The sequence below is a fragment of the Fistularia commersonii genome, chromosome 32 (genome assembly GCF_037954325.1).
Source record: "Fistularia commersonii isolate RoL2024-O1a breed Wild chromosome 32, RoL_Fcom_v1.0, whole genome shotgun sequence".
In the NCBI taxonomy this organism is placed as follows: Eukaryota; Metazoa; Chordata; class Actinopteri; order Syngnathiformes; family Fistulariidae; genus Fistularia; species Fistularia commersonii.
The window spans coordinates 2,913,597-2,935,000 of record NC_141315.1 but is presented as its reverse complement, the minus strand read 5'-3'; the positions used below and the strand labels follow the sequence as shown (position 1 = coordinate 2,935,000).

Genomic DNA, 21,404 nt, shown 5'->3' with positions numbered 1-21,404 from the left:
ACAACGTTAGAGGAAATTATTGAACCGAAATCATACCTTGGCAAATAAATACAATTTTGATTTGCAATAGTCTTGGATCGGCATAAAGAAAATTGGTTTACAGGTTACGCATTAGTCTCTATTCAAATCAGTCTTAGTCAGCAGGTCAACCTCCCCTTAACCTGGTTTAGAAGATTTTTTTCCTTTTTAAATTTCAAGAAAAAAAGGCTAAATACACATTAAAAAGACATCCTTAACCTCACCCATTTTTAACAAGGACCGTTTATCAGCGTGTGCTGTAACCGCAATAATGTGTAAGGAAAACATGAGCATTAAATAATGGATAGAATTCTTTTAGGCAGAAGTAAATGGACTGCGACCTTATGTTTCTGCCATTTAATGACACACTTGAAGTAGCAAATGTGCACTCATTAACAAAGCTTCTTCCATCCAGTAGGCAGTGGGAGGAAGCTGTAGAACACGAGGCTCAAAGGAAGGAGGCTGAACGTCACCTTGCAGTATCCCAAGGTAGTATCTATTTGTCTGCTCCTCAAAGTTGGAAAGTGGAGCCTGACTGATACTGATTCATTTAAAACAGCTTATCAGTGTGTTGTTGTATTTACTATTATTTATATAGGCACCCAATGTGACAGAAACATTGTGCAGATGTTGATATTAAGCTGAAAATGTGTTGTCAATGTCTGGCTATTAAATGACATTCATTTAATTTAAAATACTGAACATAACTGATGGTATTGATTTTTTTTTCCCAAACATGTTAACATTTACATTACATTACCATAATTGGGCGTTTGAATATCTTGGCTCTGAAATTTGGTTGTTTGGTTATTTAATCTAAATTATATTTATACTTATACATGGCGCATGAGTACTAAAAAAAGCCCTAAGTCTTTAAAACAAACAATCACACAAGCTTATTGGGAACATATGAGAGCCCCAACTTTTCTTTGAGAAACAATTTCCTCTCTGCAAACTAACTCCAGAGAAACCATTGCGTCATCAGAACAACACCTAAACCACCTCACATTGGGCCCAAGTCTTAGTCCGGTTTACCCACTCTGGAGTCACTTGTCATTGTCCTCTTGTCACAGAATGAGAGTAATTAAAGAAAGAAAAAAAAAGGAGCTGTTTTTTCTGTCAGTCAAAATCTGTGAGAGCTGTTTTTCACAATTCTTTTTATTGCAGGTTTTTCCCCACTTCTCTTGTCAATCTGGTGTCAATCTGTATCCGACAGAATGCTGACATCAATAGAAATGCATAAATGTGTAGAGAAAGCTATGATTTTGACAACAACATAGTGCAAACCACAAGGCAGTGGTTGTAATGGGCAATAATTCTATGAAATTTTGCTTTCGAATATTTTGACTCTCCTGTCACAGAATATGCTGAATGCCTTGTTTCACTACCACTGTTTTTTACAACAGTAACAGATCTGCACCAAAATTGGAGGGGTTCCTCCATGCCAAACCTCCCCCATGAGTCTTTCAGATTGGCCATGTAGTTTCTTCATTATCCTGCTCAAAGAACTGCACCAATACTCATTTAAAAATAAAAAGGCACTACTAAGTTAAATGAGTCTGCCCCGAAATGAATGGCTTTTTCTTCAGCTCATATTCACTCCTAGAACTCTAGCCTACCATTCTTTAAGACAACCAAACTGACAGTTGTGAATGCCTTGGCAAAGGTAATAAAAAATGGGGTTTTACAGGGAGTTATGAGCTCTTTGAAAGGTTTCCAGTGTCACAAGAAAGAAAAAAAAAAAAAAAATCACATTCAGGTTTGGTCTTCCATACTGCTCAGCTGAGGGAGTGGGAGGAGGTGCATGAGAGACTTTAGTTCCGTGTTGTAAATGTTACCTGTGGCCGTAGTTTTCAGAAAGGCTTAAAAAAACTCCTCAAAACCCGGGGGGTTGAGGTGGTGAGGCATTTGCACCAAAACTTTGGCTGATGGATAGTTTTACGGCCTAAACATTATTAAGGCTTGATTATGCAACATTGATAACACAATGTATTTATTGAAGGAACAAACTACTCTATGGTTGGATAGTAAAAAAATGCATTGTGCCCTTGCATTAAAAAGGTAAGTGAAATAAAAAAATAAAATACATTATAGATGCCTCTGCTAATTGGTCTAAAATATCATTAAATTAACAATAAACTACCCACATGTTTATACCATGAATGCTAAAAGCAGTTCATATGTCTGGCTATCTTCCTAAATCCACCCATGGGCAAAATGACTTCATGAAATGTTTCTTGGTTCCATGGCAACCTCAGACTGATGACAACACCACTCAGCACCACCATGACCTGATTAGTTGTTCTTAAAATTTAATAAAAAATGACAACCAATCGTTTTAGCAGAAGATAACAAACATGTTTCAACAGAGGTGCAACTAATTATGTTTTTATGATATTGTCGTATGCGGTTTCCAAGCCAACCAGTGAGCCAGAACCCTGACCTCTCTACATGGACAAAGTGCCCAATTTAATGTTAACAATTATTATACTTTTATTAATATGAAGTATCAAGCCAAACTGGTGACAAGAACACTGTCAGGGATTTGAGTTTTTTGAAAACTAGAAAAAAAAGACAGGTAACTGGACAGGTAATAGGAGTTTTTGATTCTTTAAGAGCTGGAGGAAGAAATAAAAAAAATAAATATTAATTGGACATGTCAGTTTACCAGTTGTCATGTCTGCAAAAGTCCCCTGGAAGCAAACCTTGAGGTCCCTCATGAGCAGCTGTGAAGAAAATGGAAATAGTTCAAATGATTAGATCATTAGCTGCATCTTGAAGAATTACTTTTTAGTATGTTTAACATTGGGAGTATTTTCAATGGCGCCGTGTGAGCAGCGTCTCTGTAATGTCTGCTTTGGTTCCTTAACAGCTCACTAGAGTGAGGAGCGACACAAGGAGGGCTGCCCACTTTGCCACCTTGAAGATTCAACAATTCATCAAAGGCATAGCTCAAAGATTTTTTCCCCCCTCACAGTAAAATATTGCAGGGATGAGTCAAACAGAGCAAATATCACCACCTTCACCCTGGTAATATCACGCTTTCAGCACGTAAAGAAAAATGGCCCATCCAACAAACCAGGGACAGTGTTTTGTAGCATTCAGGGTCAATAAGCTGCTTTGAAAATGGGAATGTAAAATTGTTTCCTTGAACTATGGTAACTACACAGGGAAAATATGCAACTCACATCTTAGCCTCATATACAGTGTAATGTTGGGTGCATCTGTTGGGAGGGGGAAGTGTCTGAGCTACTGCAGAAAGAAATAGTAATTTCTCACAACTCCCCTTTCGTCCATAATGATCATTAGCCAGAGGTGCTTGGTGAGATGAAAAAGTGTTTCAGTAGCAGATTTTTAATTTAGACAACACTAATGTCCTTCAGGACGTATTAAAGGGTGTGTGATGTGATAACGTGCACGCTAGCTACGTATATAACTGCAAGCTTTTTTTGCAACTTGCAAATGCACTTGCCTTGGCTGATTTTGTTGGCATCAACATTCTGGTGACAGACCTTACAGTGCTCCGTTTAGTCTGTTCGGCTGTTTGTCACAGCAGGGCAGGTGGCAGAGGGTGAATACGAACAGGACTTTCTGTCTGCCTCCATCAAAATGCCTGGGCTGTGCTGAAGTCACTGAAATAAGCCTGAAATTACTATCTAATTCAATTAGTGGAGACTCTTCAAAGGCAGTGATACGGCCAACAAGACATGTAGCCATTTCTAATTTTCTCCCTCAGTGGCAGCAGTGCCGTTACCAGTGGCCTTATAGGAGGAGGAAAATTACAATTAGCTTCTTTACAACAGGTCCTGAGTTGAGACACAAAGAGCAAGTATTTGGAATTTGACCACTTTATTTAATTTTCTTCATTGAAATTATTTTTTTCTTCGTAAGTAGGCATTACACATTCTCTTCTTTTATGCAAGGATTGTGTTCAACATCACTGGTACTGACAATGTGGCTGGACCAATTTTAATTTTTTTTGGACTGGGTGACTTGGTTAAAGAATATAATAATATTCAGAAGAGCTCTTTCAGATATCATCCTGTACTATAATGCTATCTTTTAGGTATAAAAATTATTGGTCACCCACAAAATACAAATACAAGAACGGTTTCCTAAGTGTAATTCGAGGCAGTTGTGCTTACAAAAATAACAGAGAATTTTCGTAAGCACAACTGTTGCATCCTTTTTTTGGGTAATATTACAGGTGAATGTACACAAGACTCACAACACCTTATGATGAATTTCAAAGTTAGCAATAGCATTTGCTATTTGAACTAAATCAGAGAAATTAAGAGATTTTTGATAGACAATGAATACATAGTAATATAGTTTTTCCTTTTCCTATATACCATCTTATGTAGTTTTGATGAGTGAGTGAAAAGTGATACCATTCATTTTTTAAAGGGCTGACAGAATGGAAGGATGCCAATGCTTTACTAAATCAATGAACAATGTATAGTTGCTGTTTTTTTTTAAATAAAGCAATTGGATTACCAAGGCAGTTATGCTGCTTTAACCACTCATTAAAAGATAAATACAGCTGGGCCTCATTTTCCTAGAGGACTAGGATTCAAATTACTGGTATTTAAGACATCACTGGAACCCATTTAATTATTGAGAATTTAGTAGTTACTGCATCAAGATATTTTACTGCGGTAACAACTGTTAATCCACAATAAGACTGGACAAAGCATTCAAAAATATATTTACAGAGATTCCAAGAAGGTGGGCTCCCCATTAGGAATACAGTGATTTTTCCTGGGGTACCTGAGGGCAACTAGGCCCAAAAACCTCTTAAATTGTAATCAAAAACCTGCAGTTGAAAACAAACAGCTTTTTATTCTGGATTGGCCAGTCACACAACATGGGTGTGATCACTGGCAGAGAAAAACGTTGTGGAGTGGCTATTGTGATTTGAATGACAATGTGTGACATAATGCTTTCATGGAATTAGGTAGCTTTAGTTTACATGAGTCAGTCCCAACCCCTTTCCCATCACTGTTGACAGTTATGTACTTCACACAGGAAGTATGACAGATAAAACAACACCAAGGTAACGCACGGTTTGAGGCTGTCACATGGCTGGACAACCTGATGATCAGGCTCACCTGCAATCTTGCCTCTCGTATCTAAATTAATGAATCTGAACTTATTACGAGCAGGTGATTGGTTCATGGGTTAATGATGATACAATTTCTGTTCATATGCCCTGCAGGGATTTTGTTGCCCTCTTGTGGTTGATACAGAGTATAGGAAGTTTAATTTATTCCAAGAGTCTCCCCTGGTTCCAGAACATTCAAGGGTCCGAAATGTAATTACAGCAATAATCTAACAGGTGTGGTGGCAGAAACCCAAAACTTGGGTGTGGGAGGAGTTTGGTGAGACCATGGAGAACGACTTTCGTAAGGCACCAAGGAGATTCTGGTCCACCATCTGGCTGCTCGGGAGGGGAAAGCAGCACACCGTCAACACTGTGTATAGTGGAGATGGGGGGCGACTGATCTTGACCCGGGACATTGTGGATCGGTGGAATGAATACTTCCAAGTGTTCTCAATCCAGATGACATCCAATGAGGAAGCAAAGTCGGGAAACTCCAAGGTGGACTCTCCTATATTCGTGCTGAAGTTGCTGAAGTAATAGGAAAGGTCCTCGGTGGAGGGCCCTGGGCGTGGATGAGATCTGCCCTGGGTTCCTTATGGTTCTGGATGTTGTGGGGCTGTCCTGGCTGACACATCTCTGCAGTATCCCATGGAAGGCCATGGCAGCGCAGCCTAATTGGTAAACTGGGGTGGTGATCCCACTCTTTAGAGAGGAGGATCAGAGTGTGCTCCAACCATAGGGCGATCACACTCCTCAGCCTCCCTGGAAAAGTCTACTCGGGGTTGCTGGAGAGGAGGATCAAATGGGTTGTTGAACCTCAGATCCAGAGCAATGTGTTTTTCCTCCTAGCTGTGGAAAAGTGGACCAACTCTACACCCGAATGTGAAATGGTCAGGATGAGAATTAGAACCTCCAAATCCAAGACCAGGGTTCTAAGCTGAAAATGGGCTGAGTTCCCCCTCCGCGTCAGGAGGGAGGTCCTGCTCTAAGTGGAAAACTTCAGATATCTCCGGGTCTTGTTCACGAGTGATGGAAGGATGAAACAGGAGATTGACAGGTGGATCGGTGCGGCATCAACAGCGATGCAGACTCTCCACCAGTCTGTCCTGATGAAGGAGCTGAGCCAATGTGGTGGCTCTGGTTAGGATGCCTCCCTGGTGAGGTGTTCTGGACATGTCAAATCGGGAGAAGACCTCAGAAGACCCAGGACATGCTGGAAGGCACCTCCAGGCACCCAGGGAACACCTCGGGATACTCCCAGAAAAGCTGGACCAAGTGGCCAGGGAGAGGGAGGACTGGAACTCTGCTTCGGTTGACCCCCCCGCCACCAAATCCCGGACCCCGAAGCGGTAGACAATAGATGGATGAAAGAATGGATCTGACAGGTGGCCCTACTTCTGAAAATGCATTTCAAAGGTTTAGATGGACTTGACGTCCACAAAACTCAAAAGAATGCAAAAAATAAAGGTCACTGCAGAGGCAGGCTGCCCCAAAAACTCCCCCCAAAATGCCCTAAACCTGGTCAAAGTCACTGGCCAGTTTTTTTTTACCCTAGTCCCTGCATTCCACAACAGCAGGTCCATCAGAATCAGTCAGATTTTGTAGAAGAAAGTGTATGAACAACAAGTGAAAAATGGCGATGGGGAAAGGGTATTTTTCATAGATTTCAAGAAGAATCATGTCTCCAAAGCTTCTCCTGAGTTGAATTCTTAAGAGGACAAGAGCTTCACAGTGGGTGATAGTGAGCAAGAGTCAACTGGAGAATATTTAGCTTTGCATCATGTTGGAGATTTATGAAAAGTAAATAACGGTTAACATTTTTTGATTTCCAAATTTACAGTGATATTCTTTATTTATAAAAAAGTTTTTTTTTTCCCCACTCATTTATTGACTTTAGCGCTTTCCAAAGGAGAAATTTGAATAAAGCAGGGTGCCAGAAACAAGGTGAGCGTGAATATTACCGCTGCAATTGAAAGCAAAGTTAGATGTACCCCCACTGTTGTCTTTGTAGAAGCAGCTCCCTGCCTGCTTTCAGTTTTGAATGCTGTTTGTATCCCATCAACGTCTAACAGTCAGTGGGCAGAGTGGGTGGGACTTACATTGTTGTCGCCAGCAGTTCGAGCTCTCATGGGGCCGAAATGATTGGGCCCATTCACTACATCACCTCTCACTTCAAACGCACTCTGTCAGTGAAAACAAAGCAATCCTATGTCAGAACAAAAATCTTAAGTCACCAGGTGAGAACACCGTTGGAGCAACCTACTTCTTAGAGAGATGATAATGCTGATTCACTTTGTAATACTCCAAGGCTCAAATATGAGAATTGTGACAGGACTACACTTGCCTGACTTGACGGAAAACGGTCATGCAAAAGATTTTTTTTAGCACGACAAGGTCCTTTAGCTAATAACTAGGAGTGGGACAATAGGACTGTTTCTATAGCTGTTTCATAGGAACTACCTCTTCACACCAGTAGGTGGTGGTGGAAGTGTGTCAAGAGGGGAAGATCCAGAGCTGAGGATATAAACAAAACAGCATTTGCCTAACATTTCAGACATCACTTTCACTCTATTTTGTAAAAATGCAGCTTCTAATCAGATCTGATAAGTAATTGAAAACTGCGCTGGTGTTGTCAGGAATGCTCAGATGAGGTGACGTTGAAGAATGAATTTTGTGCACACCCCCTTGATGGAATTTCTTTGCTTCTTTGCTCACCTACACTTCTCATCTCCGATTCACTTAATCTCAGCGGCCAATCAGTGATTTTCGGGATTAAACATGCTCAGTCTTTCTGTAAAGTGGCCAATTCGGGTCAACTGGAAACATATGGGGCACATCATAAAGACTATGGCCTCAATTGTCCATGGGCCTGGTGAAGAGGGGCCTGACAGATGAAAATCCATATAGACTGGAGGCAAAGGCCAACTGTTTAAAAGGGATGGCTATAAAAACAAAGCTTGGCGAAGGATTACACTTGCATTGCAACGAACCAGTGCATGGTCTGCAAAAGCAACTGGATGACTAATAATTTATGGTATAGCAGGAAACCAAATGGAGAGATCTATCATGCGGCATAAATTCAACATGGAGACGTACAAAGATGCAACACGGAACCGCCGGCATGCAGATTCAACGAGCGCACAGGCAAAATTACCTCATCTAAGAGTTTCTTTTGCTTGAAGCACTCAGAAATCCCTGAGGGGAAGAAAAAAAAAAAAAGAGAAAAACTTTTGAGGTTATTGTGGAGCGCAAGCAGAATTTTGGTGACTACAGTGTTATGTACTTTCCCAATTTCTTCTTTCTTTAAGCTGTTTTTAATTGGTCAAGTCATTACTGAAAGTGCCTGAAAGTTAGGCCAAGTTACAGCATAATCATCTTTGGCATAGCAATTTTCAATTCAAGACACAAGTTCAGGTAAAATTTTAATTAATTTAAGGGGGAAAAAACAGAATTGGTATTAGTAAGGGGAACCTAGTAAACACAAATACTCACACTGGAAGCTCACCACCCACTTTCGCCCTGCGATGCCAAGGAAATACTTAAGGGTGCGTTCGCACACCAGTTGATCATCTGGCAGAGAAAAAGGGTAAAAAAGATTGGCCAAATTACTTAAAACAAAAGCCATCACAAATGAGCAGAATGACTTGAAAATAACAAAATAATATGGTTCCTTTTGTTCACCCGTCTTAGTTAAAAAGGGGGATCATTGACACTTGTTTTTTTTGTTCATGAATTAATTTATAAAATGAGAACTTTATATGAAGATACAGGGTGAAACAAAAAAATGTCCTCTTTGGTAGTATTATGAAATATTCACAAGCATATTTAAATCACGGTCAAAAATGAAGTGCTTAAAACACATTTAACTTTAAAACCAAAATATATTTATAGGAGATTATAATTTTGAATAGCTCACCACTTACAGACCTCACAACATAAAGATGGCTTTGTTAAGAAAGGACATTTAAAAAGGACTGTCTACACAGGAAGTTGAATGTTAGTCTTTTTGCATTCATTCACTGCAGCAAATAGGTCAGGTATGAACAGAGACTGGAGTAGAAAATAGCCTGACAAAGCAACAGTTGATCGGGGAAACGCTTTATCAACTAAACAAAAGTGTGTGTGTATGTACATATATATTATAATATATAAAATATGTATATATACATGTATAAAACCATTTACAATTTTTGCTCATTTTAAAAAAAGGGCTGCTTTATTTTGACTTTCAACCACCAAGATCACAAGGGTCTAATGTTTCTATTTTCAGTTGCCTGGGAAACTACTACCATTGAAAAACCTTTTTCAACATTTACGGTTTATATTGAGCTTGCGAGACAGAACTGGAATTAAAAATAATGTATCGGGTAGAGTAATTAGCAAAAGCTGAACAGAGGACAGGAGGGCTGTTGAGGGAGAGAACTGGAGCTTATTGCCGGGGACTGCTTTCAAATGTACACACATAACAACTTGCAAATATATATTAAGAAAAATAGAAATCCTTTTACTGGAGGTAAAAATGTATTTGCTTAAACAATTTCAAAAATTGGAACCAGTAAGAGCTGGAGAAGCTAGAATGTGAACCAAAATAATTCCTCCCTAAGTTCAATTAATCAATTCAGTCACAATGAGACATAAGCAAGGTTCATTCAATAAAACAATGAAATCACTCATCGAATGGAACATTTCAGAAAAAAAGAATTTGTATGGAGTACATCCTTAGTTATATGGTTTCATTCTTTAAAATGTACAAACTTATCTTTTTTTTGTCATTTTTACCAAGTCTGCATCCAATTCATTCATTTTATTGGCATTAGCAGCATACTGTACCTGTGGACATTATGACATGAGTCACGTCCGCAGTCACCTTGGAAATTACGTGGGCACCAACTCTCTTGGCAAACTTTTTCACCATTATCTGTCGACAGAAATTTAAGTTAGCTGTTTTTATTCATCGATGTGATGGGTAAACAGGTACATCCAGTGTGGGAGTAAAGCAGCACCTGCTCAGCGGGCTCTAATCCAGATGACACAAGAACTATTCTAGCTTTACTCCCGTCTCTCTTGGGAATATCGTTTTCTTTGTCAGCCTGCCCATCTCTTGGTGAACTGCAGCTCCTGAGTCTTTTGGCTGGTGAACTTGAATTTGAGTTCTTGAAGGTGCCTGCGCCTTTTCCACTCGTCTCTGGAAGTGTTGGAGGCTGCACTGATGTAGAGAAAGTAAGAAAGAAAGAAACGTAGTGACTTCAACTTTACAATGGTTTAAGGTCGTGAATCAAATTATAAAGGTTCTATGCATCTGTGACCACAACTGTTCGAAGAAGCATGCTGAAAAACAAAGACGTTCATCTAAATCTTTTTAGCTGAGATATTTCATTTTAGTACATTTTCACTCTAAACTTTTGCGAAATGCATGGCAAGAGTAGGCAAATTTTCAAATAAGTGAACTACAAATATCAAAATATTTTGCATGAACATCCCTAACTAATATTGCTTCAATTGTTTAGTATGTCTAAGAGCCATGTCACTAGTTTCCTGAACCCATGATTGGTCTATCTAGCCATAGACCCATCATTATGACCGTCTTGAGAAACATCCCCTTAAAATCTCAATCCACAATAGGTAACATTAACCATGAACAAATACATCAATTTAGTCAATAAGAAATACAAGCACTAATGCACATTGCATTAAAAGTCATACCTTTAAAAATTTCCTTTGGTTAGAACTTCAAACTCTGTTATCTTGTGTGACATGGCTTGGGCTACAGCTCTAAATCAGACTACGTTTCTTGAAAATGGATTATAATTTTATTTTTGGATATTTTCTGCCGCTCAAAATTGAATTTCATTCACTTCATCTACTGATCTCCTGGAGGAAATTAATGGAAATGTAGCCTTACTCATCTCTGCAGATCTGCTCTGCTTTGATATAGCCTGGGTGAGAGCTTCATCATCATACAGTTGCATGGCCAGTTCTTGTCCTCCATCTGAAACATTTGCGGTGCTAAAAGAAAAAAAAAGCATTAATGTATTCTGACTTCTGTTGAAAGCTGAAAGAAACAAGCCAAATTTGTTCCTAGTTTTATGAGACTTCAGTCTTAATTCTTGAGATTGTTCGCTGTTTGATTCTTTCATCTGAATAATTTCCTACCGATATACCAGAAACTTCTTGTTAGGGTTTTAGCAAATTTCTTCCTGATTTTCAGTTATCTTTTTATGCTAATATTATCAGAATAAGAAATTCTTTATTGATACCGGAGGTATTGATACTGAGTATGCCAAAATTATGCTTACTTTCAGGTAATTTCTTGCTAACATTTGCTTACCGTAATTTTAAAGGTGACTAACTATGTATATCAAATTCCCATGTAATGTGTTAAATCATGTGTTAGGTTTAGGAATAATACTTTTCTCACAGTCCTGACAATGGTACAAAGCAATTCGGCATGGTTAACTTTAACCAGGATTTAATGTATGGTCGATAACCAATTGCATTGGCTGCCAACTTGAGTTTGGTAGATATAAACAGGCACTTGGTATCTTATGCAGCCATCTTTATACCTACTTGGAAGGCATTTGCAGCTTTCAACTGAAATGCACTATGATTTGTCCTTGTCAACATTGTTAAGGTCAGTATCCTGCATAACTTTGGGAAGATGGTAAATTATGTTGCTCCATTAAAAAAGAAAAAAAAAAAATCCAGATTTGATTGACTGCTACAGTGTAACTGTGCATAACTAAATAAAAATAAATAAATAAAAAAACCTGGATGAGTTTCCAGGTTCATTTATATCTAATCGTTTGCTTCTTTGTTTTGTCTTGGTTTAGTTTGTTTCCTCAAAGACTCTGTTATCACTGGCAGTTACCTTAAAATGAACAGTGTCAAAGTAATAACAGCTCATTTGAAAAGTGTTATACACTCTAGTGCCAAACAACCTTTCCCATCTCTCCAGTGTGCCCATGGAATTTGTACTTTTTCCATTTAGAGCACGGTTTCCTGCATTGTGTAGTTAAACCCCTCTGCATTTTCATCTGCCGTCATGTTTCATCTTCCTGCATCTCTTGCCTGGAGGAGCACTAAGAACCATACAAGGCGAGCGGCTTGGGGTTTGCAGTCAAGCAGGAGAGATAAATTACTGTGGCAACACAAGTTTTCCTCTAAGTGCTCTAAATGACATATAAGATGCAGCCGGTAATGACTTTTTTATTCTCCAGAGCATGAGCAGATTCTGGGTTCATTAGTGAGATTATCTGCCTGTCTTCTTGAGATGCATCACCCTCAGAGAAGAAGAAATGAACAACACACAGGCACTCGCTAACTTTCCTTTCTGCTGGATCTGAAAGGAGGCCAATTACATGCCATATGATCCAGCTATTGCCACTGAAATATTGCTAAGATTTAGAGCGTACTAACAATATACACAACTTTGAAAGGGGGAAAAGACAAACAGCCAGACATTATCAAATTACATAGGTTATTGACAAACATCAGTCTGATGTCTTGAAGCAAACAACAATTGTCCAGCTGATGAGCAAGAAGTGTTTTCTAGATCTCTGCGAACAAGAAACAGTAAATGTCAAATGGTCTCCACTTTTTTAGTGTTATCACACATTGCGATATCATAGCACTTTATGCTTGTTGCATTCACCCATTCACACACGTACACACACACCAGCGGCGGCAAAGCTGTCATGCATGGCACTAACAAGGTCGTCAGGAGCAAGTGGAGGGGCTCCGTGTGTTGCTCAACACTTTGGCATGCAACCTTCCAATTGGAGGGACACACACTCTGCCAATTCAGCCAGAGCCAGCCGCTAGATTTCCTGGGTCTGAGCAATACATATCAAATATCACGTAGTAATGACATAGCATTATCTATTTATATATCAAAACTATAAAACATAATGTGACCATCTTCTTTTAACATTGATTTGTCATTAGTTCCCTTCAATATGCTTATCACTTGTTTCATCAGTAAATCTATTAAGTTGTGTTCACAATGACAAGAAATAAAGGAACATCTTCAGGTATGTTAGTTTTTAAGCCTGTTTTTCAACCAATTGTTTAAATACAAGCAAAAATATTTCCTTAAAAATTTGTATTTTCAACAACTTTTTTAAGAACCCGGGAAATTCTGAACCTGCCACTGGGAGAGCTATCTGCATGCTGCCCAGTGGTTGATTTTGATTTTACACGAACCGAGGCCAACTTGTGCACGTAGCTGCAGGCTGAGACAGCAGCTACTTGTCTTTCAACCAACAGCAGATGGAGGAGAAATGATTGACTTCTTGAACTCAATCAGTACTTTAAAATCAGGATTATTTTTTATATTAGCATTTAAAATCTGTTTCCAATTAGATGTTTCATGCATTTTGTGACTGTGCCGTTTTAGCTGTTTTAGAAACTCTACATTAATTACATTAGCTATATATGTAAATCACTGAATGTTTAAATTTGATTTAAGTATTTGTGAATTCATGGGTTTAATTTGATTTCTGAATTCTGTGTTTTGGTCAGACCTTTCTGTTATTCCCCCACTGATTACTGATCAATTTGATATTATGTAAAAAGACACTTCAGTGCCAGGATATTTTGATATTTGCAAAGTGTTTGTTTTCTTTCAAGCCATGACCTGCTTAACATGCTTGTGTTTATATTTACTAATAATAACAGATGTGGTGCATAGCAGGGAGGTCGCAGCACTTCTGGGATTTAATGTCATGTTGTGTGGAAAGAGGTTTCAGAGCATTGCTGGTGGTATCAATAAAAGTAGCATTTGTATAAGGTCTTTATGAAATGAACATCTCACTCTCTACATCACAACTCCTTGTTTCTGGTTGTAACAGTAGACGCAAGGTCAGCTGTGCCATAAAAGCAGAGACTGGCATTGCTAATATTAATCAATACGCTTAGGAGGCAATGCAATTGTCAAGCAATAGACAGATTTGAAAGTGTTTTGGATTCCAGACAGAAGGTTTAAATCTTGGTCACAACTGTTATAGCAATTCATTACACAGACTTAGCATGTTATCTACATTTTAACCACATTTCCTCTGAATTATTGGTTTATCCTTGGTTTTCCCTACTAATATTGACTGCATCTTACTGAATACCAGACAGCATGTTCATACTGCTCTTGTTTATTGTTGTGGAAAGAATCTCTGGAGGCCCAAACAATGTTGAAATAAACCTTGATAACTACAGTATCATTGTGATGTTACATGTTTGAGATATACTTCAATTAATCATGTGATAAAGTTTTAAGGTGGTGTTGCCCTGTACTACCATAGTCAAATTTGCACATTGTCTCCTGGAAGATACTCAAGATATTTCTTTGCTGTATTTCTGTCGACCCTGTAACACCAACAAAACTAGAGCAAAGGTACACTCCACAGCTTACCTTTTGGGATTCTTGCCTGCATCCGATCGGTGTAGGGGACTGTGCAACTCTTTAACTGGGGGAGAAAAACAAACATCCCAATATCAGTGAAAAACTGAAACAACATTTAAAATAAATAAATAAAATTTACAAAGTAAACAATACTACCATTAAAATTAAAACATTAAAAAAGCTAGAACTCTATCAAATAATAAATGAATTGATTTGTTGTATCCCAACAACATCAAAACTTCTATGTATAGATAGAATGTCAACTGAAAAACAGCAAAGTCACAACTCAGTTTCTGCTTGAGAAACACAGATGCATTCTGGCAACCTGATGATTTGTTGTTCTGATGTGGTTCTGAAGGGACAGTGTTAGAAGGGTCACGCTCTTTCTCCTCAAGCACCTCAGACACCAGCGCCATCAACTTCTCCAGTCTCACCAACTCCTTCTGCATTTCTATCTTTTGCTAAAACAAGTAAGCAAATCAGAAAATAAAAATAAAGTCAAGTAAGTTAAACTGTCATCAGTGTGTTTTTTTTTAATGACAGACAGCAGAAAATGTCATCATTCCAAAAGACCAAGAGGTCATCAAGCTTGCAATAAACCTCTTATGCAGCCACCAAAGAAGCAGGTCTACCCTGCTCCACTGGACTGGCACAGAACTTTACAATGAAAACGGTTTACAATGAAAGTTCCACGATCAGACACCAAACAACAACACAGAGCACAATAACCCCCAGACTGTTTGCACAGATGTGTATAATCCTGAGCGATGTTTCAGCAGCGTGAAACTTCTAACTCCCATTCAAATACAGTCGGCAGATAAAAGTGAGAGCCAGAAGATGGATGAGGGAGAGAACAAGAGTCATCTCCTAGGCAGCAATTCCTCTAACATGAATGAAACGCAATTTAGAAAGCTGCTGAGGGGGACATTTTTTACTGAGTATGGTAGTCTGTCATCCCGGAGCTGACACTTGGGTTTTGGAAAAATGTGGCAAATGCCCTCTAGAGGATATAATGTGATGCTGCACCTGTTAAATCTACCAAACGGCACAGAAGTGCTGAACAAGTGAGAGTTCATGTTGGATTTAATGGAAATGCTCAAGTCGCAAATGAAACCATGTCCTGCTACTAAATTACATTTTATTGTATTTGCAGTGGTTTAAAAAACAAAAGAGAAGGAAAATAGTAGACTGCAAAATTCCTTTTACCTGTGTATTCAGAGTATCAGCTGGAAGTTGTGATGATTCGATAGAAACACTTACATCATTAACTGCAACATCATCTGGAAAGAGGTAAGAATGCCAGAAACCAATCTATGATTACATAAGTACAAGAAGAAAATCTACCAAACTTTTGACAGGTGGAATTTTTGCTATTGCAACTTGTTTAACACAATGTTACACAAGGTGAGTGTGTATCTTATAGTGAAACCTTGAAACTGTCTTAATATCAACTTACATTCATCAGCTGTTCCGAACAGATCCATGGATGCTTGGCTGGATTCAATGAAATCTGGGCTAGAACAGTCAGCGGGACATTCATCTTCACATCTAGTAGCTATATCCTGACCCTCAACACCAGCATCAACAATGGGAGGTGCTGATGTTTGGAAAATTTGGGTTAAAGTTGGTAAGTTCTCAGTGGATTCACTACAATCAGATTCAGATGTAGACTGAAGCCTCTGAATCCTTCTCCTCTTCCTTGGGTTGCTCTCGATGGAGTGAATGCTAGGCTCTTTCCCAACTAGGCTGTTAGCCTTTGTTTGAGAATCCAAGATGCTTACAGGTAGTCCAAGCCCATCGGGAGTTAAAGAGGCATCTTCATTTACAAAACAGTCAGATGTGTCGGCTGAATACTGTTTTCCAGAGGCAGCTAAGTGTTCTGGTGAAATCCTGAATCTTAGCGCTCTCGCTCCACTAGAATCCTTCCTGGTGCAATACAGCTGACTCTCATTAAGATCCATACTTTCTCCTCCTTCAGGCAAAACAACATTTTGGCAGCAGAGAACAGGATCTGCTGCTTGAGGTACAAGGGAAAGACAAGGGGAGAGAGCATTGCTGTAACTATCAGGGGTTGAACCGTCAACTGCAACTTGATTTGGTTTGTCATCGGTTTCTTTCAGCAGCATAGGTGAGTTGGACGGAGGTATCAAATTGTTACAAGATGAGATATCACTGTCTTTTACTGAACCTTCAATAGTGATGTCAGGTGTGTTTGCCATCTGCCGTTTGGCACATTGTGCTCCAGGATCTTCACAACTGAGCTCCTCGATGTCAGCACTTTGCTCACTCCGTTCATCTAAACCACAGCTCCCTTTCTGCCCTGGAAAGCCGAAATGAAAAGATTTCCTTTTTGCGGCCTTGAAGCTCCTGAGCAGTTGCTCAGTGTCCATCTCACTATCATTATTTTCCTCTTCCTTTCTGCTTCTATAATTTTTACTGTCACAACCTCCTGCCTCCAACTGAATATCATCTGTCAATGGATTATTATGATCATCAACATCTGGTTCTGCCCCAACTGTTTCAGTTGCATGTCCTTTACTTGGAGAAGCTAAACAAGCAGCTTCAGATGGCGGTTCAGCTTGTGGAGCATTAGCAATGCCCTCGACAGTCTCTTCTAGTCTTTCAATGGGATCAATGTGTTCAATTTTTTCCAAGTCTGTATCACATACACATCCATTTCTTTTGGCTACTTTGGTAGTTAGTTCAGTACTAGATGATGTCACATCAGCCAGTTCTTCACAGTGAGTTTCCTCAGGCTGCTTCGAACTTTCCTCAGATGTCTTCTTCAGGTTTGCTGGGGGTTTGCTGCGGTCTTTACTGACTTTGTCAGCAGAGACCTGAAGCCTCCTGCTCCTCCTGGTGCCCGTCATGATGGGAGTCTCTCTGTCCTCGCTGCTCGGGTAATTCTCAATGTGAATTTGGACCTCTTCTGATGGGGGTCTACCTTTCAGAACAGTTTCTTCATTTTGAACACCAACTAAAACAAGAGGTTTTGACATTCTACCACACTTGCCTTTCTCTGGCCTTCCTCTACCATTTTTGGTTTTCTTTGACGCAGAATTGTCTTGCTCTTGTAAATCAGTGTCAAATTGCAGCCCAGTGTTGCACATTTGTTTTTTTGTCTTCTCTTCATGCTGTTGTGCTGCTGTCTCAGACACAAGACAGGGATCCTGACCTTTTTTGATAAGAATTTCACTTTCTGGAATGATGTTTCCCTTTTCACAAACATCTGTCTTTTTTGCAGATGTTAAAGCATCCAAGCAGGTGTCATGTACTCTCACTGGTCGGTCTTTCTTCTTGTCAGCTAATTCTTTCTCGGTTGAGTTGAATTTATTCATCAAATTAGCAGAAATTATGCCATTCTTCTTTTGTTTGGAGTTCCTCTCAGACCTTTTTATTTCTGTGGTTAGAGAGTGCGCTGGTGGACTAAGAAGAACATTTGGTGCAAGTGAAGTGGTTCTGCTGGATCTTCGGTCTCGTTTGTAGACAGCACCAAACACCTGCTCCTCAAGGGCTTTGGCTTGATCCTCCCTATTACGATTCACATCACTTTTGAAGAGCTTGACATCAAGTGTCGACGTGGAAGAAGCACAATCTGAGTTGTCGGAGTCATGGGTGTTTTTGGTGAGCTTCACAGACTCAAGATCTTCCTCCATTGGAACGTTCATGAGCCACTCAGCAACCTTCTCTACGCTTTTCTTTTGCCTTTCCCCTAAAATCTTTTCAGGGTCCAAATCCCTTTTCTTCTTCTTCCGAGAAGACTTCCTTTGAGGTGGGCTCTCTCGGTCATCTACGCTTAATGAAGGAACCGGGGCTGTCTCCAAATTAGTATTCCTCACTACTCTTGATATTGTCTTCTCGGCATCTTGTGACATTTCTGTTTCTGCAGGATCGTCATTCGCTTTTTGTACTCTCTTTTCTGAAGTTTCTTGAGCACCTCCAATGCCACTGTCCAAGCCATCATTTTCTGTTAATGTACTCGTGTTTTCAAATCCCATGACTCTTGCAAATCCATTCTGGGCTAAAAAGGGAAGAACAAATTCTTCTTAGAAACATCACTATGTAGCACAATATTCCAATTTGAAGTCACGGGTTCGTCACGTGTAACCATCTCCCACTAGATGACTTCTTTTCTCAGAAACCCAAGAAAGAGTAAAACTGGATGTAATCTAATGATTATTTGGGAAGGTTGGTGGTTCAATTCCTAACTCCTCCTGTATGTATGGCAAAGTGTCCTTGGGCAAGACGCTGACTCCCCGGTTGGCCTCAATGGTCTGGGTATTGCAGTCTTGTGAAATCAAGACTAAAGCGCTTTGAAACCGCAAGGTGATGAAAGTGGTATATAAGCTGTTAACCATTTATCAACTACTGGAGGTGGAAATCTATGATTAATAGTTTTTTTTTCCACAGACAATTCACTTTATAAAATGTGTTTCCCTAACTAACTGAATAAAAAGAGATTAAAAGGTATGATTGTTTTATTACATCACTTAACTAGAATCTTCATCATTTTCGGAGATATCCTCATTATGCCTAAAACTGTACTTTCTGAAGACAGTGATACAAAGCAACAACTTCCAATCAGTTCATCCGCGTGTCCATGTCCATACCTACTCAAAATATTACCCCAGCAGCCAAGACCCCGTGTTCCCTGTGATCACTCAATGATTTACCTGCTATGGTAGATGACGGAGACCTTGGATCATCATCTCCATTTTCCAAGTTGTCAGTGTCAGCTGATGATCCATCATGAGTTTTTTTATTCACCTCAGCATCTGTGACACTGGTCAGAACAACATACATAAAACACAAGCATGGTCTATTAGAAAGTGAATAAAAAAACAAAAGTATGATTATTAAACACACTGTTTCCTACCCTGACTGTCTTTGCTGGGCCATGCCTGTAAAGTCTGAGAATGGAAAATGAATTTTCATCAACATAGGCCTTTTTCAAAAGTAGCTGCAGAAAGTAATTAAGAATTAGCCTTACAGTTTGTGCCAGTATCGTGTTCATAAGCCTGTATCATGTCTTGCAAACCTGCAACCAGTCTCTGAAACCCTGGGCTCTCCTGTAAGCTCCTGCAGGAATAAAAAGACAAGCATGTGTTGTAAAATAGTAGATTTAATATTATTGCTAATATCATATAGTATTCATAATAGTGCCATTATAATCACGATGGATTACCTTTTGGTTACATTCGCTTTACACACAGGGCAGTTGGCCATATTTTTCTTGGTGCTGTTCAACAGCTTCAACATGCAAAATCTGAGGAGAATATCAAAACCATATATATTGTTGTTTAGTGGAAATCTAAATTCATAATTTAAGACTCTTAGCATTATCACCTCAACCTATGTCACGTACTTGCAAAATTGATGGTCACATTTTGTAGATACAGGCGTAGTCAATAATTCCAGACTAGTGAAGGGGAAAAAAAAATATGAATAGAATTTTTGACATCAGCAAAATCCTATAGATGCAAAGAATTTTGAATAAAACTCACCATATGGGACACTGCAGTGTCTCCCAAAGAACTGAAATCCCTCTCTTGACTTCTGTGACATTTGGCGCTGACATGTTTTATTTTTAACTACAGATGAAAACATATACATACAGATGTTTGAAAATATGATAAAGATTTTCTACATAAAACTTCTGACAAATATTTTTACAATTATTACAATAAGTTGACTAAGCAGTTAATTGGTTTGCACATGTTTATCATTGTCAGCAACGTGATATTCATTCAGAGTGAACAGGAGCCCACTTGTCAAAATTAAGTTTTAATTGTTTTAGATGCTTGATAGTCTATTTGTACAAAGACTCCAAACAAGTGTTCACTCCAGACAACCTGTTTCAAGTCAAAATTTACTCCACGCTCACTATAAATCGGATTTTAACCATAGTTTTTATGAAAGAAGGCAAGTGTGGTAAATATCTTAAAGTGCGTTCTTGTCAAATATGGGTGCACATGCCTTCAAAAACACTTTAAAAATTAAAAGATTATTTTATACGTGTTACAACATGGAAAATTGGATCTCTGATGAGAATTAGAAATCTAAACAGACCAACCCAAACAGATACAGTAGTGGAACTATGTCTGCATTGGTCACATCCTACTTAATAGTATATGACATGTACCATCTAAGTAGCAAGCTCTTTCATGAAAATACAAAAATAACAAATTACAAGATGTCAATGTTGTTACATTCAACGTGGTCTGATATAGAAACTCGTAGGGGAACACCACAATGTGATTACTACCTGCACACTAGTGAAAATGCAATGGTTAATAGATAACAGCGTCATGTAACATCGTGCTTGACAGAAAAGTCGATGAAGAAGTCAAGTGAAGATGCATTCATTTTAATGGAGTAAACACAAAAGCTGGATTGTAGCTTGGCTCAGCTAACCCCGACTGCTGTTATCAGAGCTTGACGTTACACAACTTACTTTTCACAATTGAAACAATAAGACACCAACATGTTGACAGACCAATACTTAAACCACACCTGTATATCCAGTTGTTGAAAAATCCGTGGCTGACACTGCTGAACACGCGTTTGCAGATTAACTTTATTTTCTACCTGCCTCAGGTTAAGTAACAAAACAGAGGTGGGAAGTCCCTTCAGTTTTCCCGCGACCGGTCTCTTCTTCTATTTGTTGTTTAAATGTAGCATCAGACTGAAGCTAACGGAACAGCGCCACCCCCTGGTCTGCAGCGGCAAGCGGATCCTCCAAACTCATTTTCATTAACCTTTTCTTTTGGTCATCTTTTTTTAAATGACCATACATTTATTTCTAAGACTTGTGGGAAAGGTAGGAAAAGACATTAACAGTAAGAGGTTATGCACACATCACAATCAGTGTTTTTATATTGGGGTAAT

At 39.1% G+C, this 21,404-nt stretch overlaps 1 protein-coding gene across 1 annotated transcript in view; it reads right to left on the bottom strand.

The window, feature by feature from the left end:
* Positions 1–21,109, bottom strand: part of LOC147215133 (uncharacterized) — a 27,389-nt gene extending 6,280 nt beyond the window's left edge. Inside the window, exons 1-18 of the mRNA XM_086139707.1 lie at positions 21,030–21,109; positions 20,021–20,107; positions 19,882–19,935; positions 19,702–19,782; positions 19,507–19,595; positions 19,393–19,426; positions 19,190–19,299; positions 15,973–18,537; positions 15,723–15,796; positions 14,842–14,977; positions 14,526–14,580; positions 11,025–11,128; positions 10,126–10,328; positions 9,953–10,040; positions 8,615–8,692; positions 8,277–8,317; positions 7,222–7,305; positions 2,687–2,744 (exon numbers count right to left, since the gene is read on the bottom strand). Coding sequence (XP_085995833.1) covers positions 2,687–2,744; positions 7,222–7,305; positions 8,277–8,317; positions 8,615–8,692; positions 9,953–10,040; positions 10,126–10,328; positions 11,025–11,128; positions 14,526–14,580; positions 14,842–14,977; positions 15,723–15,796; positions 15,973–18,537; positions 19,190–19,299; positions 19,393–19,426; positions 19,507–19,595; positions 19,702–19,782; positions 19,882–19,935; positions 20,021–20,094 — 3,928 coding nt within the window. The 5' untranslated portion in view covers positions 20,095–20,107; positions 21,030–21,109. The remainder of the gene's footprint in view (positions 1–2,686; positions 2,745–7,221; positions 7,306–8,276; positions 8,318–8,614; positions 8,693–9,952; positions 10,041–10,125; positions 10,329–11,024; positions 11,129–14,525; positions 14,581–14,841; positions 14,978–15,722; positions 15,797–15,972; positions 18,538–19,189; positions 19,300–19,392; positions 19,427–19,506; positions 19,596–19,701; positions 19,783–19,881; positions 19,936–20,020; positions 20,108–21,029) is intronic.
* Between the last annotated feature and the right edge of the window lie 295 nt (positions 21,110–21,404).